Source organism: Canis lupus, chromosome 6, assembly GCF_011100685.1.
Source record: "Canis lupus familiaris isolate Mischka breed German Shepherd chromosome 6, alternate assembly UU_Cfam_GSD_1.0, whole genome shotgun sequence".
Lineage (NCBI taxonomy): Eukaryota > Metazoa > Chordata > Mammalia > Carnivora > Canidae > Canis > Canis lupus.
The window spans coordinates 56,814,514-56,833,936 of NC_049227.1; the positions used below are offsets into that span (position 1 = coordinate 56,814,514).

The 19,423-nt window shown below is 34.5% G+C and overlaps 1 protein-coding gene across 14 annotated transcripts in view; it reads left to right on the plus strand.

Moving 5' to 3' along the window:
* Nucleotides 1-19,423, plus strand: part of EVI5 (ecotropic viral integration site 5) — a 194,722-nt gene that overhangs the window by 62,986 nt on the left and 112,313 nt on the right. For 13 of the 14 annotated variants that reach the window (XM_038541348.1, XM_038541355.1, XM_038541350.1 and 10 more), the window contains 7 exons: nt 201-390; nt 1,043-1,267; nt 2,035-2,109; nt 7,915-8,040; nt 9,961-10,104; nt 11,210-11,299; nt 11,407-11,504. In XM_038541348.1, coding sequence (XP_038397276.1) covers nt 201-390; nt 1,043-1,267; nt 2,035-2,109; nt 7,915-8,040; nt 9,961-10,104; nt 11,210-11,299; nt 11,407-11,504 — 948 coding nt within the window. The remainder of the gene's footprint in view (nt 1-200; nt 391-1,042; nt 1,268-2,034; nt 2,110-7,914; nt 8,041-9,960; nt 10,105-11,209; nt 11,300-11,406; nt 11,505-19,423) is intronic. The other variant, XM_038541354.1, reaches the window with a different exon arrangement.

Below are 19,423 nucleotides of genomic sequence, written 5' to 3' on the forward strand. Positions count from 1 at the left end.
CTCTCAAAGTCTTTAAAAAGTTTTTGAAATTGCCATTCTTAGATGAAAAAAATATAGCAGTAATTTTATAGATGCCAAGAAGATTATTGAAATTGTATATATTCTAAAACCATGGCTATAGTGCAGCTCTAAGTATCATCATTACTTCATCTGGTATCACTGTGAAATTAGATCTTGAGCAATTTTTAATTATGTTTTAGATTGTTAGAGACGGATAGTAAGTCTTTAAGATCTGTAAATGGGTCAAGAAGAAACAGCGGCTCCTCCCTTGTATCAAGTTCATCAGCCTCTAGCAACCTCAGCCACCTTGAAGAAGATTCTTGGATTCTTTGGGGAAGAATTGTAAATGAATGGGAAGATGTACGCAAAAAAAAGGAAAAGCAAGTTAAGGTATTCATATTCTTTCTTGAAGTTCTTCCTCTTATCCCAAAGGGGCATCAAGGCATGAGTTAATAGATTTTTAAAAATCAGATTCTAATACTTTCCAAGTGCTATAATAAAGAGCTCTGCTTTATATGTTTTCATTTATTTGTGCCTATAAAAGTTTTGATTTGTAGATACCAGTTTTTATAAGTGTCTCCTAATGGCAGAAATATATAGCTGAAAATTATTTTAGAAATTAAATTTTTGCATTTTTTTATATTCAGGAATGAAGTTATAATACCCAGCATCTTTGAATTATTAGTATTTTACTTTTTTTTTTTTTTGGCCTGAAACACCTCTTTGATAGTTAGTGGTTATTGTGCTTTCATTCACAGCTCTGCAGATTATCAATTCCTTCCTTAATAGCTTTAGAGGCCATACTTTGGGAGAAATGCCAAGAATTTATCCATGGTATTGTAGCCTCCTGACCAGAATAGGACACACTCAAGGGCCAAGTCTTAGCCTTGGTTAAAAGGTTCCCTAGTATTAAGGGTAGCTTTGTAAATTATAAATTTGATAAAGTGTTCCATTCCATTCCAACCCCCAATATGTCTTTGATGGCTTTTAAGGTAGGAGACTTAAATGGTTCATTTTAAAAATTTTATCTTTTTATTTTTAGGAGCTTGTTCGTAAAGGGATACCCCACCACTTTAGAGCAATAGTTTGGCAACTTTTATGTAGCGCACAAAGTATGCCAATTAAGGATCAGTATTCAGAACTCTTGAAAATGACCTCACCGTGTGAAAAATTGATCCGAAGGGACATTGCTAGAACTTATCCTGAACACAATTTTTTTAAGGAAAAAGATAGCCTTGGACAGGAGGTTTTATTTAATGTAATGAAGGTAAGTTTTATTTATTCATTTTTTGAAGTGAATTCTCAGGAGGCTGAAATTATACATATAGTGAAGCATGAACCTTCACCACAAGTTTCTTTTTCAGAAATTTGTCATTAGAATAATTTCTGCTTTAATTTTAGTGCTACATTACTGTTCATTTTGGAGAACTTACAAAATTCATCCCTTTGCTTGGTATTAGTTGGTTAAAATCAAATAGCCTATAAATCAATATACACCATAGAAAGATCCTTTATGAAAATGGATCATTTATCTTATGTGAGTTCCATAATCTAGGAACAAAGTTTTCTGCTTACTGTGGCCAAATACTGCTAAAAGCTCTTAGCTCTTAAAAGTGTGTGCCATTGTCATTTTTTCTTTCAATATTGCCTTTTTTCTTCTCATAATTCCTTTCCCTTTCAACTACTTCTGTGAAATGTTAATTTCTTCTTAAACCATTTCAGTTTTTCCAATGCTTTACCTTAACCTTACTCTGGTTTTACCTCAGGTAAACATTTTATAAGATTTGTTACTTCACTGATTTATTTTCTTGTCCTTAGGAGCTCTCAGTTTCTAATTGGGAAATTGTAAAAAAAAAAATTTATGTAATAAATCACCTACTTTTTAAACACTTATAGGATAACCTCTACAACCAGCAAGCAAAAGCTTTTCTAAAAAATAAATGGTCTTTACTCCACTCTATATTTTTAGGTGTTTAGAGAAGGAAGATATTAATATAGCATGTTAAAGTCTTCTGAACATTTTTTACTTTTTAGGCATATTCTTTAGTGGATCGTGAGGTTGGTTACTGTCAAGGAAGTGCTTTTATAGTTGGATTGTTGCTTATGCAGGTAAGTTAGTATAAGTATTAAGTGTCTGATTAAGTTCTTTATTGAAGTTGGGTTGGTGAATTTAAAAATCAAACTTGTTTTTATTGTTTGATACTAGAAATTTTTCCCTAGGCATAATTTAAATAGGGATATTTAGTTTGCACTTGAAAATATTAAAAGTGTTGAAAATAACATATGCAATAATATCCTGCCACTAAATGAAATGTCAGTTTCATTGTGGCCATAATATCCCACTAAAGCCTGTATCTACTTTTAAATCTTAAATTATATGTTAATATTTAATAAAGACTAATCTTTTCTCATCCAAGGAGGACATGATTGAAGTGTTGGTATGAAAATCTTGTTTATAGCATCCATATTTGAAATTTACACAGAAAGATTGGTTGTCATAGATTTGAGGGCTTGTTACGCCTATCTTGTTATATAGGCTCTAAAATATAGGTACTCAATTATTTTTATTGTCCTGAAGATATAACCTATATTTCTATTAGCAGCAACTAATTTGGAGTGGGTTTGGGAGGGATGTTTTTAGAAGTCATGAACAGATCCTCAGTTTATAAATTGAATTAAGGGAATTGACTAATAGTGTTTTCTCTTCACCTTTGTTGAAATTTTTTTTAAAGTCTATTGTACTCTATATGATTCTCAGACTAAAATATAGTCTGAAGAGAAACCTTGGAGATAGCTTGATTTGAGTCATTCATACACACACACACACACACACATAGTCATCAGCTTTGAACCCAGTATCATATATATATATATATATATATATGATACTCATGTATATATATGTATGTATGTATGTTGGTTTTTTGTATCTCAGTACCTCAGTACTACACTGAGTTTTGTGAATGTGGGCTAGATTATTTAATCTCTCTTTGAGCCTTAATTAGATAATACTGTCTACTTTCCAATGCATTGTGAGGTCATATGAAATAATAAATGTAAAAATCTAGCATGGTGTTTGCCACATAGTAGACATGCAGTCAAAGTTCAGTGACTTGCCCAAGATCACTCTTCTTGGTAGATAAAAGCAGAGTAGGAACCTGAAACTGTTTCCCCTTGCTTTGCTTCAATTTCCCAGCAGTTCTGCCTGAGTTTTAAACCTCTGTAACTATCAAACTACTTTTCTGAGTAGCAAAAACCTGATGTCAGAGACACTGGTGACAGATTAATAAGATTAATAAGAGTGACAGATTTTTATTTTGTTTTATAACATAACTACTACCGATTGTTGTAAGATAACTTTCCATTTCTAGGTGACATTGGATTGTAATAATAAAAACAAAACTATATTTGTTGAGGTATAACAGCTTTGCACAGTTGTGATTTTTCCTAATTTGTATTCAGTAGGGTTTTTACTACTGAACTCTCAAGCATTCCTATTATCAATCCAGTGATTTTTTTTTTCATAATTCTATTCTTCTTACTTTCTAAATTAGCTTCAAAATACCCTTTCAGTATTTATTTCTGTTAAGCATTTAAAGAACAGATTTTCGTTACTTGAGTTAGGAATCTCATAACTGCAGAGCTAGGCCTGTATGAATCCTAAGGGGCCATTACATTTTTCTTCAGGATAGTGTAGGCAATGCTGGTAGCAGTATTTTTATTTAATGATTAATTTCCTTAGCTAGAATTATCAATGGCAGCTAATATATTACCATATAATAATTTTCTAGCCCAGGGCCATAAACTAGAAAATTTGGTGCAGCCAGATTCAAAAGCTCCCTCTCTTTGTTTTTAAAGTATATTCTTTAATGCTGTGTGTTATATTGCCTCCCACATGTTAGCTTGGCAAAATAACTCAGAGTCTGAGAAAAAATTTTGCAAAGTTAGCTTAATTAATACATTTTTTTAATACATGTTTTTAAAAATAGCTACAAGTGCTGGATATATGTTTGGTGTATATCTTAATACTCCTATAAAATTAGGTGGATTTTGTCTCCTTTAGACCTTTGCAAAAGGCATGGATTCTCATTAAGTCAGTGTCATAGAGAAAATATGTAGCAGCTCTAAGATTCGGTGCCCAGATTTTTAATAGAAAGGAGTGGCTATAAAACAACTGGGTGATTGTTCTTCATATTTATATTTTCCTTGGTATCACACTTTTTGTTTTGTGACCATTGTTTCAGTCTTCTTGAGAAGGACCCAATGATTTTTTTTTCTTTTATTCAGTTACTTCAACTTTTTAAAAAATATTGTCAGTTCCCATATCAGTGCTATTGCAGAGGAGGGAGGGAATGAACTTTTTTGATAATGTTCAGAAGAGAAGAAATTCTTATAAGACAAAAAATTTATTCATCCTCACTGTGACTAGAATGAGGGGTGGTAGGGATGGAATGGAAAGGGAAAGGTAGTGGTAGAAGAGGTTAGAGAAATAGTAAGGTGTCATATAATGTAGGGCCTTGTAAGGATTTTGGCTTTTACTGACGATATGACAGGCTACTAGAGTGTTTTGAGCAGTAGAGTGAAATTGTCTAATTCATGCTTTGAAAGGATCACTTTGCAGCTCCATGCTGATGGGGAACAGACAGTTGGGAAGGAAACATAGGAAGGTGGTAGAGAGACCCATAAATGATGTAGGAAAGATACTGGATTCAAAGCTGATGACCAAGAAAGAATTCTTGAGATGTCTGGGGCAAAAAGGTGGTTTTATTAAAGCATGGGGACAGGACCATGTGCAGAAAGAGCTGTACTGGGTTCATGAGGAGTGGCCTATTCTGTACTTTCAAGTTGGGAGGGGGTTAGGGATAGTGTAGGTCTCCAAGGAATTTTGAAAACAGGGTTTCCAGGACTTTGATGGAGCTAGTTATGGTTGGGAAAAGGTCATTTATTACTGCCTAATGAAACCTTAGTCATGAGACCCTTTAGATATGTATTGGTGGGTCGGTCATATGCTTGGGGGATGATTGCCAACATGTATCTGGGAAGGTAGAGATAAAGGAAGTTTCCAAAGGACTTTTTATTTGTCAAAGTAGACTTACAGAATTCTGGGGTCAGGCTAAGATTGCCTTTGCCCTTAGCGAATTATTAACATTGAGACAGCTGAGTTCCTGGAGGAATGTCACTTTGCCTGTTTCAAGGACTTGTCAGTGGGATGGAATGGAAAGACTTTTCTTCCACTTTTGCTTCCCACATCCGTGAAGAGGTTCTTGGAATTGTCCAGACAATGGACTGCTCTTTTGATGGTGGTTTGGACTAGGTATCTCTGGTCAGAAGTGGTTGATTCTTGAAATAATTTGAATTTAGAGCCAACAGGAGTTACTGATAGATTGGATGTGTAGTAAAAGAGAAAGGAGACAGTGATGATGCATAAAGGTTTTGAGTGGAAGTTTGGGCAAAGAATGGCAGGTAGGAAACTAGGAGTGGTTTGAGATGTCTTTTGGACATCCCAATGGAAGTATAAGTAGGGTAGTTGGAAATATGAGACCAGAACTAAAAGTTCAGGCCAATAGAAGAGAGAGACTGGGGGCTATAAAATGGTTGCAGATGCAGGTAGAATGGTATTGTGGTGAGGTGAGAATGGGAAAATTCTGTTGTAATTGCTTCTAATTTTTAAAAAACTGAAATACCAATAAGATCATTAACTTAGAGTTGGTGGGAAGGAGGTAATGGAAGCTTGAAGACAGAGAAGAAAGTTTGAAATGGTGGCCTAGGAGAATGAGAGTGATTGAAGTAGGGAAATAAAATATACCAGAAGCATTAAAGGCCCACAGAATTCAAAGTGAGACCAGCCAGCATGGTTAAATGTTTTGTTTTTATCCAGCCACTTTCTCCTGCCTAAATGTAGTTGTAGAGTTGGATTTATTCAAGGGTGGAGTTTTTCAGTTGGAATTATTATTACTGAGAGAGAAAGACGTGCAATTGTGGATTTAAATGAGTGAATAAATATAGCAAAGACCACACAAAAGAGCTGGGAACAGAAAAAAGGTAATGTGGTATAAATGAGTGATAGACTTGCAAGTCATATATACTCCTTGTGTATTAATCTTCATCATAACACTGTGAAATTAAGTGCTGTTATTTTACCCATTTGATGTATGTTGAAACTGAGCAATAGAGAGGTTAATTTGCTGAAGGTCACATAGCTATTAAGTGGACTTTGAATCTTAAGTGGTGTGGCTCTAGAGCCTGAGCAGGGATCACTGGAAGAAAGGAAGGCAAAGATCTGCTAGGCCAGGGCATTAGTCCTCATGAAAATGAGTGGGGTTTGGGTACGTGACCTAAAAGTTACTACAAAAAAGAGAAGTAGTAAGTAATACCCACAAGTACCTGTTTCAGAGAGAAGAGGGAGTCATTGCAATGACGATGAGTCAGCAAGGTCCAAGGAAGGGCATATACCTATTTCCTGGTTTCTTCCAATGAGATGGGAAAGGAAACAGCCATCTTAGGGGAGACAAGATTCAGTTAGAGGAAAAAGATGAAAGAACATTTGGTAAAGAGATTGAGGATCTAGTTAGGATATTTTGTTGATGCCAGGTTATGAGTTCCAGAAAGTGCTATGGAAAAGGTATAGGGAAGGCTGGATATGGGGTTAGATTAAAGAGCAGTAGAACCACATGAAATGAGAGTTCTGGGTTCTTGGGCTTCTTGCAGTGAAATAAATTAATGGGAATGATGGGATTGATAAGAATGGTCTCCAAGGCAGAATTGTGGCTATATGTTTTGGGAAGAAGGAAGTACAGGTTTTACCAACAGTAACACTTCTATCCATGGCTGTGGCAAGACCAGGAGAAATGTAATTAGCAGTCTTTAGTAAGAAAACTACCTAGAGAGACTTAGGTTTCCTCTTTTAAAACACCTTGATATAATGTGAGTAAATGAGCATTGGAAAATTAGCAAATGTTCTGAATATCTGTGAGCTCTTTTAAGAGCTCTTACATTCATTATCTTATTTGATATAGTTTTTTTTTTTGTGAGTTATACATAAAATTTGAAATTGGTACTTTTAAACCTTGCTTACAGATTCTTTGAAAACTTATTTTATGTGTGTGTGTTTAAAAATACTTACGCTGTATCATATCATTTTTGCTCAGAACTGTTGAAAGTTTTCCCATTTCATGTAAGGTAAAAGCCCAAATCCTTACAGTGACTTCTAAAACCCTATGTATTCTGGTTCCCTGTATTTCTCCTTCATAACCTAACCACCCCTTGTAGAATTCCTCCTAATTAGTAGTCTCTTGTTTGCTGTTGCTTGAGCATGCCAATTGTGATTCTACTTAAAGGCCTTATATTATTCCTTCTCCCAGGACTACTCTTTCCTCAATTGCTCACTTATTTTCTTTAGTACTCTGTTGAAATGCTCCCTTATCAAGGGACTTGCCCTAACCTACCTACATAAATAATGTATCTCCCCAGCATTTCCTGTTACCCTACTCTATTTTATTTCCATAGTACTCAAAACCATTAGGCATACATATGAATTGGTTTATTACATGTATTGTCTATCTCCCCTCAGTAGGATGTTCAGGTTTCATGAGAGTAGAGTGTTTATTTTGTTCAGTGGTATATACCCAGAAAAACAGAAGTATCTGGCTCTAACTGAATATTGATTTATTGAATTCATGAATCAGGCAAGTGAGACAGTTAGTCTCAGAGGTTATAAGAGTTGTTTAACTTTTCATTCTGAGAATAGGAGATCAGAACCTTTTGATTCCAGGTTCAGTGTGCTTAACGTTGTATCACATGGCCTCTCAAAACTGTATTTCTCGTTGGAAGGGTACTTAGTTTAAATAGAATTTAGCTTATTTGTATATCACAGAACATTAACCTATATTGCTTCCCCCCCCCCTTCTAATGTAGATGCCAGAAGAAGAAGCTTTCTGTGTATTTGTTAAATTAATGCAAGATTATAGACTTCGTGAACTTTTTAAACCAAGTATGGCAGAATTGGGCCTTTGTATGTACCAGTTTGAATGCATGATACAGGTAAAATTGTAGTATTCACAGGCATATTGTGAATTTTTGTCATCTTGGTTTGAGTGATGACTAAGTAAACTTAATGTTTAAAGTGTTATAGCAATTGAAAAATCAGTGTTTTAATCACATGATCATTCATTGGTTAACACAATTTAGACCTACTTCCCAGTTACTGTTTACAAGTAGATCACAGTCTGGAACTCGACTGCCGTTCTCATATTCAAACTTTATGCATTTGTGCCTAATCTGTCACAACCACATTGCCTGAATGCATGAGTTTCCCCTTTATGCCCTATTGTATTCTATTGTTATATAGACTGTGCTCTTATAGGAGCTCCTGACATTATGACACTGACATCAGTTCATTTCCTTTGAGACTTGTCTGTTCTGGTTCTTTCAGTCCTCTCTCCTGCCTTTCTTTTTTTATCTCACTTTTTTGCTAGCCTGTAATCTGTTCTTAAAATAAGGCTTTTATGTTCCTAGTTTAAGACTGAGAGTCTAGTGTGAGGGTGTAGAGAAGAGCAGAGGAATCAAAATCAAATGAAAAATATTCTTTGTAATATTTTACCTTTCTGGAGTTAATTTATATATTTATATGTAGTAAACTAATACATATTGTATTAACTAATTCATATATAATAATACATATACATAGTATATATATAGTAGACACACACACACACACATATATATAGTTTACTATATTGTCCTTTAATATAATAGTGTATTTTCATATACTTAAATTTCAATTAGATAAGCAGAACTTAAGAATATAGGTTAATGATTCAGCTGACATAAGAGCCAATTTTACAAGTCTCCTTTTCCTGGCAGCCTTACCTGCAAGAATTTTAAAATCCTTTATCTTTTGTATGTGTAGTGGGAAAAAAGGGATATGCAAAGTGTTTGCACATTTTTTTTGTGTGTGTTTGCACATATTTTTAAAAAAAAAAAGAGAAGATAAAGTCTTGAGATGATTCTTAAATTTTTCTTTCTGAAATAGTAGGCTTTTTTTTTAAAGATTTTATTTATTTGAGAGAGAGAGAGGACATGAGGAGAGGAGGAGCAGAGGTAAAGAGAGAGAAGTAGACTTCCTGCCAAGTAGGTAGGGAGCCCTATGTGGGGCTCAATCCCAGGACCCCGAGATCATAACCTGAGCTAAAGGCAGATGCTTAACTGACTGAGACTTGTCACTCAGGCACCCCTGTAGGCTTGTTTTAACCAACCTTAATCTTTCTTGGTTTATTTTCAGTTCAATGTGTCATTTATGTTTTGAATTACTAGAATTGAGGGAGCATGTGTATTTTGGACGAAAAGGTAGGATAGATAGCACCTGAAAGTGTTTCAGCATAGCATTTCTTTCCTTTACAATTTTTTTGGAGGGCAGCCAGTTCGGCAGCTTAGCGCCACCTTCAGCCCAGGGCATGATCCTGGAGACCTGGGATAGAGTCCTGTTTCGGGCTCCCTGCATGGAGCCTGCTTCTCCTTTTGCCTGTCCTCTCTCTCTCTCTCTCTTTCTCTGTGTATCTCTCTGTCTCTCTCTGTCTCTGTGTGTGTCTCTAATAAATAAATAAAATCTTAAAAAATAAAATAAAAAAAATTTTGTAATTATTATAGTTTATAGAAAAGTATTAAAAATACTAGACACTGGTGTTTCCACCAACATGATTAAGCAAATATTAAAGTTTATTTACTTGTTTTAAATGTTATTTTTATTAATTAATGTTACAGATACAGCCTAATTTCCAACTCTACATCCTTTTCCCCTTCTTCCCTTCCCTGATAGTAACCATCATCCTGAATATCAATTTCAACATCATAATTGATACCTGATCTTTGTGTTTGATAAAGTCTTTTCTAATATATACACAGTAATCTGGTTTAAAATGTTCAATTTTATTATGTTTTAATTAATTATTTTCTTCTCTTTAGGAGCATCTTCCAGAGCTCTTTGTACATTTTCAGTCTCAGAGTTTTCATACCTCAATGTATGCATCATCTTGGTTTCTGACTATCTTTCTTACTACTTTTCCATTACCAATTGCAACAAGAATATTTGATATCTTTATGTCTGAGGTAAGCTAATGGGCAAGCTGAGCAGAGTAATCATTGGGTTAATCGTTAGAGCAGGACATTGAGGAGAAAATAAAGGAGATCCATGTGTTCCATACTAAACTACTCATACGGATATTCTCCTTTTAACCTGTCAGTATGTTTAATGGATGTTAGATAAGGAAGCTGAGACTTCAAGGAATGTTAAATAGTTTGTCTGTGGACACATAGCATGTAGTAGTAGTGTAGTAACTGTTGTTCAAATACAGGCTGTCAAAATCTGGAGCTCACACTCAAGCAAACCTCTGTATCACTTCCTGAATGATTCAGTGAGAATTAGTGAGAAGTGAAATTTGCCTTATAGTTAATATTATTGCACTGCATCTGTTACCCAAAGAGGAAGAAGTAATGAATGTATAATTAAGTTTCTTCTATTCCATGAATATATTGCAGGTAGTCCTTTTAATTGTCATTGTCATGTTGTAGTTATCCTTTGTCTTTTATTCTGTGTTTTGGATGATAAGGTAGGAAGGCAAGGTTAGGCAATGAATGGTAGCACCTGGAAGTATTATTATTGTTAATAACATCTTAATCAGGGGGTGGCTGCCTGGCTCAGCTTGAGAGAGCATGTGACTCTTGATCTCAGGGTTGTGAGTTCAAGCCATGTTGGGCATAGAACTTATAAATGAATAAACAAAAAAACACACAAACAAATTCTTAATCAAACCCAGTGTTCATTGTTATTAATAGATCTGGGGAAGATTAGTTTATTCTATTACCTAGTTAAATTAGTTTGGAGCCAGCAAACTGTGATTCATGTACTGACCACCCTGTTTTCAGGTACCAAATCTGTCCTACCACTTATTTTTGTACATAAAGTTTTCTTGGAACATAGCCATGCCCATTTGTTGTGTTATCTCTGTCTGCTTTTGGGCTTAGTGGCAGAGTTGAGTATTTGTGATAGTAACCAAATAGCCCACAAAGCCTAAAATATTTGCTATCTGACTTTTTACAAAATTTGCCAATTTCTAGTAAGATCACTAAATGTTTACCGTGCTGTACTTTTGAATGATTATTTTTTGTCAATGGCAGAGTAAGACAAATTTGGCTTTAAAATGTGTTTCCACAGGGTTTAGAAATAGTGTTTCGAGTAGGATTAGCACTTCTTCAAATGAATCAGGCAGAACTGATGCAACTTGACATGGAAGGGATGTTACAGGTAGGTCAGTTCATGATTTCTTGAGTGTGTTTAGATATTACTGCCAATTAGTTAATAATAAGCAACACTAAGTAGTTCTTATGCTTTCCTTTTTTGTGTTTTATTAGCACTTTCAGAAGGTCATTCCACATCAGTTTGATGGTGGACCAGACAAATTAATCCAGGCAGCTTACCAAGTCAAATATAACTCAAAAAAAATGAAAAAGTAAGTATTTTATATTTTGATTTTTAGTCATGAGTGTTTGTTGAAGCATATAGGAGATTAAATAGAAGTGTCAAAACAGTCCAGTGATAAGTGCAGTTTTCTTCCTCAGTTCATAGAACTGTAGCATTTTAGTTCATGGTGTTGGTTTGTGGTAACATAAATTTAATGTTGTAATTTCATACTTCTCTTAGTATTGGTGCTTGGGACCATTATGTATTACCTATAAAACTGCCCTTTCCCATTCCACATTGACTGGAATTAGGAACCTGGTAAATGTATATACGTGAGTGTGCTCTTACTTTGAAAACTACTTCTGTAGTGTGATCCACTTCACTGACATTCTTTTATGCTCAACTCCAGAGTGTCACTTAAGTTCAGGATTAGTCTAACCAACAAGATAGGCATGAGGTATAGATTGAGAATTTAAGTTTTTGTTTATTGTGAATTATTTTTGAATAAAGCTTTTCTTGATATGTTTTTAATGGAAGTTCAAGGAAATCCCAAGGATTAATTTTTTGAAATGTGATAAAGATAATTAAGAATGATAGCTGTTGGTCTTCCAGCCTCCGATATTTAGATAAATCTTAGCCGGAGGTCATAGTTACCACTCCTGACACTAGTTTCTATGGTACAAGATACTTTAAAATGATAGCAATACTATATTTTAACAGTTCTCAGTATCTTCACTGTTGTAACAAAATTACATTCATATCTCTTACATACTCCCATGGATGTTCCTACCCCAGAAAGTATATAAGTGAGAATTATGTTATTAAAATTAGCTCTAATTTGCAAAAACAAGCAAATTTATGAGCTTTCACTAGTATTAATAAATAACTTGTGAAGTTATTAAAATTAGCTCTAATTTGCAAAAACAAGCAAATTTATGAGCTTTCACTAATATTTAACTTATTTATTTAACTTGTGAAATTTCTAAATCACATTACATCATAATGTTGAGACATTATTGACCAAAAAGCTATTCCCTTCTATAATTGATAAAACCTTTAGGAGCCATATCAACTTTCAGCTCTTGGTAAAACCAGATTTAAATCACACTAGCCAAGAATAGAATTTATTGTATTTTAATTACAGAAAACAACATAATTGATTTTCCTTTTAGATTTTATCACCAGTATAATCCCATTTCTGAAATTTTATTCTCTATACTTATCAAACTTCTGACACCCTAGTTCTTTCATTCGTACTCATATGATGTCTCTGTTCAACTTTAAGATCTCTACTCTGATGTTAGATAGCCTTCTTCTGATCCAAATAAGTATACCTCTATGTTTTGTACCCTGTATTCATGTAGTCAAGTGCTGGAGAAAATTGCATAAACAGGTTACTGGCAGTAAATTGTATCTCTTTGCCATTTCATGTGTATTTTTATTGACCTTGATTAATTCTCCCATTCCCCATGGTGATTATTTCAAACTTTGCCATTTCCCTAGATTGTGTCCCCATTTTTGCCCTAACTCTTTGGCAGGTTATTTTGCTTGTTAATTAATTCATCAGCCATCATTTTTCAAGCTCTCTGAACTTTTTCTCCTATAATTTGCAGCTTGCAGAATTAGCCATATTTCTTTTCTTCCCTTTTCAGAATATAGTATTTCTATTCCTATACAATGCTAATTCAGTATGTTATTTCCATCTCTTCCAGGTCTTTGCTGCACTAGTTGTTTCTACTTTTATCTTCATCCCTTCTTTCTGTTTCATTTTCTTCAATGTACAAAGGTATTTTTGATTTCTGACTTATAAGCGTCAAAACAAAACTGACCTCAACATAGCATTTCATTCTCTTTTTATGAAATTTAATTGTGAAGGAAAGAATAATTTATTTATTAGCTTCAGATCATATTTCATCTGCTATTTTTTTTCCATTTGGGACATTTTTCAAATACACAGAGACATAATGGAATAGTAAATACCCATATGCTTATCATCTAGATTAAACAGTTAATATTTATCTTCTTAAAAATTTTAATTCTAGGGCAGCTCAGGTGGCTCAGCGGTTTAGCGCCGCCTTCAGCCCAGAGCCTGATCCTGGAGATCCGGGATCGAGTCCCATGTCGGACTCCCTGCATGGAGCCTGCTTCTCCCTTTGCCTGTGTCCCTGCCTCTCACTCTTTCTCTCTCTCTCTTTGTGTGTCTCTCATGAATAAATAAATAAAATCTTTTAAAAAATTAATTCTAGTGTAATTAACACAGTGTTATATTAGTTTCAGGCATACAATATAGTGCAACATTAATACTTTGTCATTTACTTCATCTACATTATTAGATAAAATTCTATTTTATTTGAAAGTAAATTACGGATATTATGACATTTCACTCCAATATTCAGTAGAGAAAAGCAGGATGAAGGACATAGAGTGATGGAGTGCTATTTTAGGTATAGCACTCAAGGATAGAACATAAATTGATAAGGTTCCATTCGAGCAGATACTTGAGAAAATTGAGAGTGAACCATGTGATTGTATTCCATGTTGATAGTAAAGTAAATGTAATGATGACTGAGGCTAGAATATGATTGATATGTTTAAAGGACAGCAAAAAGCCAACGTGACTGTAGTGTAGGCAAATAGGAGTATGTTGGCTAATGAAATCTAAAACATAGTAGAGAGCAAAGGATATTTAAAGCTGGGAATTTTTTTTTTTTTTTTTAAAGCTGGGATTTTTTTATAAGGTAGTTACTACCTACATGTATCTACTAAAATTTTTAAAACTGAGGATTTAATTCATCTGTTATATTAGCCACTTTTCAAATGCCCATTGTCACTTATATTTGGCTAGTGGCTACCATATTAGACTCACAGATCTAGAACATTTTCACTATTGTAAAGTTCTTTTGGACATACTGATCTCCTCAGGGACCAGACTTATATAAGTCTGAGGGAAGGCATTAGAGAATTTTGACAAAAGTGACATCACCTTATTTTAAAATTTCACTCTTTTTGTTGTCTAGAAGAGTAGGTGGAGGTTGACAAGGTGAAGAGAAGGTGGGCATTTTAGGCAGAAAAGTAATATGTACAAAGGCTCAGAGGTTCCTTTAAGACAAGAAATTTGCAAGCAATCATTCTTAGGCTTTGTTTTTTTGTTGTAATTTCATTTTGGTATATTTTTAAACCTTTTAAGAGTTATAAATAATATGTGTGCATGTAAGTAAAATCCATACTCATTTTTAGGGGATCCATTTGAGAGTAAGTTAAGATGCTGTGCCCTTTTTTCTTAAATACTTGAATGAATGTGTACTTCCTAAGAACAAGGACTTTTTTTTTGTTTGTTTTTTGTTTTTTTTTTTTTAGCAGAATCTAATAGTTAATTGAAATCAGGAAATTATATAGATACAGTACTATTACCTAATTCCCAAAGCATGTTCAAGTTTTATCACTTGTCTCAATAATACTCTTTGTAACTATCTCCCCTTTCAAATCCCCACCTAATTCTCTCTCCTATCCAGTCCCTACCTTTCATCTCCTAGGTTTTGGATCCACTTTAAGCACTCCAGGATCATGTATTGCGTTAATTGTGTCAGATCAATCTCCTTTAATCTGAAACACTCCCTCTATTATTCTTGTGTTCTTGACCTTGATAGATTTGAAGAGTACAAGCTAGTTACTTTGTGGAAAATCCCACAATTTGGGTTTTTCTGATATTTCCTCTTGGATAGATTCAGATTGTGGATTTTTGGTAGGCATACCAATGATGGGTCTTCTCAGTTAACCATGCAGTGGGTATATGATACTGGTTTGCTCAGAATTGATGATGGTATTTCTAATTACTGGGTTAAGGTGATGTCTGCAAAGTTTACCACAAAGTTATTATTTTGTATTTTATTATTAAGTATTTATATCCAGATGCTTTGAGATAATATAATATCCTGTTCTTTACCATGCCTTCCCTCACCAGATTTATATCCACTTACGATTTTCTCACTCCCTCATTCCTTCTTTATTAATTGACATTCTACTGTAAGGAAGAGCTTTTCCTTCTGATATATTTACTCATTTATTTATATAAGTGTCAACTTGTGGGTTCTTTTTTTTATTTGGTGAATTATAATTCATTACTCTCCAGTTACCCTGCTTTGTCTAGTAGGAGCCCTTTCAAACTGGCTGTGGTGTCCTTTTGACATGTCCCCATGGCTCTTTGAGAATTTCCTTATTGTAAGGCAACAGAAATCTCCAGACTCATCTTGTGCCTTTCCTGTTCCTGCACAGGAGCAAATCATTCTCCAAAAGGCCTTGATTATTTTTAGTAATAAGCCTTTGAAATGTAGCCTGAAGGTAATGGATAAACACTGAAACAGTTGAACTCCGGGAGTGGCATGATCCAAATCGACATTTATAAAAACATTATCCTGGTAATAGTGTGCAGAAAAGATTGAATTATGAAACTGGCAGTAGAGAGGACAGTTGTCAGATTCCTCTAGTAATTTAGTTAAGCTATAATGAAGGCCTAAAAATGTTGCCAATACAAGAATGATATAGCTCTGTAGTTACTTTGAAGTTGCTTTGTAGAAACCTTATAAGCATACCTAGGCCAACTGATGATCAGGGTCAACATCAACAGTGATATCTGGTGAGAATTTGTACCCTTGATATGATGTGATAAAAATGGAACTGATTTCTGTAGTCTTCTTCCTCCAAACCCATAACCCCAGTACAATCATAGCAAAAATAAGCTAAATCCCAATTGAGGAATATTCTTCAAAATACCTCACCAGTACTCCTCAAATTATCAGGGTCATCAGACATACGGAAAATCTGACAAATTGTCATAGACAAGAGGAGTCTAAAAAGACATGGCAACTTAATGTAATATGATTCCCTGGATGGTATCCTAGAATAGGAAATGGACATGAGACAAAAATTAAGACATCTGAATTTAGTATGGACTTTGGTTAACAGTGTATTAATATTAGTTCATTAATTGTTACAAAGTTACTATACTAATGTAAGATGTTAAACATAGAACTGAGGGCGGGGGTATGCAAACTCTGCACTCTTCTCAATTATTTTGTAATCAAAATCACTTCTCAAAAATAAAGTTTATTTAAAAACCATCAGTGCAGTTGAAGAAGAAATAATGTATTTGCGAGCATTGTTAAGAAGGTTGAATTGAACGTGTTTGGTGACTGAATTGGGAACTAAGATTAAATGATGATTTCAAGTGTTTTAGGTACATGAGTGAGTAATAATAACATTTATCACCTAATACATAACAAAGGAGGCATTTGTGAGGACTATAAGCTTACTTCAGCAGTGCAGCCATTGTTCAAACATTCTGCACCTCTTGAGAGTCTTGTAAATTCTTTTGAATATATTACTCTTTTAGATACACCAAAGTAATAGACATGGTAGTGTAACAGTCAAAGGTGTGACCTTAGGCAAGTTTCTCAGTCTTTCTAAGCCTATACAAATGGGCATAACAACCAGCATTAAAAAGTCATTGTGGACAGAGGATTGTAAGAAAATGGAGTAGAAATCGCCAGGGATCGGTCTCCCACCTAGAAAACAATTGCGGTGGCAGAATCTGATGTAATTGTTTTGGAATTCTGGGGCTTACTGAAGATTTGTAACTTCTAGGGGAAGGCTTGAACTGAATTGTGGCTAGTTTAGTCAATTTCAGTTCTTAGCACATTAGTACCCCTTAGCACCATCCTTCTTCACCCTTCATTCAGCCCATGGTATGCAGCTGTGCTTGCTTGTATTTCTGGAGCAACTTTCATGCAACTTGGAACCAGGGTGGGCACAAGTGACCTTGTCTAACAGGTACCTGGAATCTATGTGCTCTGATCTGATTGCTGTGCCATTTCTGATCACAGGTGCAAGGAAGGTGCCATTAGTGTTGCACCACTTTCCATTGTTGCAAGTCCCCTTATCCTCCAGCTGAAATAATTGCCAAGAGATTTGAAGGGCCATCATTCTTCTCTTCCCTTTATTTTTCCTTTTCCCCCTTTGTCTAGTTTGTAACAGGCACCTGGGTGGCTCTGTGGTTGAGGGTTTGTCTTCAGCTCAGGTCATGATCCTGGGGTCCCCGCAGGGACCCTGCTTCTCCCTCTGCTTATGTCTCTGCCTCTCTGTGTGTCTTTCATGAATAAATAAATAAAATATTTTAAACAAAAGCAAATACCTAGCTTATAACAAAAATCACAAGGCATATTTAAAAAAAAAGGAAAGTATGGCCCAAAGGAAAAGAATATAGTTGACTCTTCAACAACATGGATTTGAACTGTGCTCATCCACTTATATGCAGATTGTTTTTGAGAAATGCAGCACAGGACTGCAAATGTATTTTCTCTTATAATTTTCCCTATAACTCTTTCTTTTCTGTAGCTTCCTTCATCTTAAGATTACAAAATATGATACTTACAAAATATGTTGACTACGCTATTTGTAAGAGTTCCAGTCGACAGTGGTGACATGTTTGGAGAATCAAAAGTTACACACAGACTTTCAACTGCACAGGGATGTCAGCACTTCTGATTCTCATGTTGTTCAACGGTCAGGTGTAAATAGAAACTATATCTGAAAGCGACTCGATGGCAGATAAAGTAGATAAGTAGAGACTTTAAAAGAAGCTCAAAGAACTAAAGGAAGATGTGGGGAAAATCGAGAAAAAGATAGATGAATAAAATGGAAATATCCGTAAAGAGATAGAATACGTAAAAGGGAACAAAAAAAAAATATTCTGGATCTGAAATGTCTGGTAACTGAAATGAATGATTCACTAGAATGATTAAAAAGTAGATTTGAGCAGGCAGAAAAATAAGTGAAGTTGAAGGCAGACTATTAGAAATTGCTGAATTTGAGAAACAAAAAGTTTCAGTTTCATAAGATGAACAGAACAGTGGACATGCTGGTGGTGATGGCTGCACATTATAAATATACTTAATAACAGTATACCTAAAAATGGTTAAGATGGTAAATTTTGCTAGGTGTATTTTATCACAATAAAAAAAGTTATTGTGAGTTAAATGAAATTTTATATATAAATAGTAAGTAATGGGTTTTTCTCCTTTAAGGGAGAATTTGATTTTTGATGGCAAGTCTAAGTTTTTTGGGGGCCTTGGCTTGTTAGTATTAGGAGAAGTTAAAGTTACTAACATTTTTGGTCCAGAGTAAGATCTAAAAGTAACTTGGTGGGAGTAATTTTTGTATGGCCTATAAATTTTTGTAAAGATGATTTTACACTTAGAGTTGCAAAAATAGTACATTGCATTTGTTTGTCATTTCTTACTCTCCTACAATTAGTGACAGTTCTTCAGTCTTTACCTTTTGACCTTGATACTTCTGAAGTGAGCTGGTCAATGGGTTTGCTAGTTTGAGTTTGTTTGATGACTTCTCTTGATTAAATTGAGGGTGTGCATATCATGGAAGCGAAGTACCCTTCTCAGTACATCTAAACAGGGGATGCATGATGTCCGTATGTATTATTGGTGGTGTTAATCTTGATCAGTTGGCTCAGGTGCTATCAGGATACCAATATACTACAAATTTACTATTTTGAGAGAAATATTTTGAGACTGTGCTTAAGTTTTTACCCATTAATTTTAACATCCTTTGGTTTTTCTTGCCTGTGGGGAGTATTGTGGAATTTTAATGGTGTTTTTAATGTTTTATTGTCATTATTTTTAATGGTGATTTTAATATTTGCCTCATTCTTTCTATGTTTAGGAATCCTTTTGTTAGGAAGACTTGTTCCGTTTCCCCCATTATAAATTTTACACTCAGTTTTTAGTACTTGTTTTTTTTTTTTTTTTGGTTGAAATCCAGTTGAACTATATCAATATATTTTAATTTGAGGAAGAAAGATGGTTCTTTTCATAAGTTTAGGACTGAATAGAATCTGTAAACTCACTTCTCTGGTGCCTTGTATATTTCACTTTTGAAAGTTTTTTGTGTGGTTCTCAT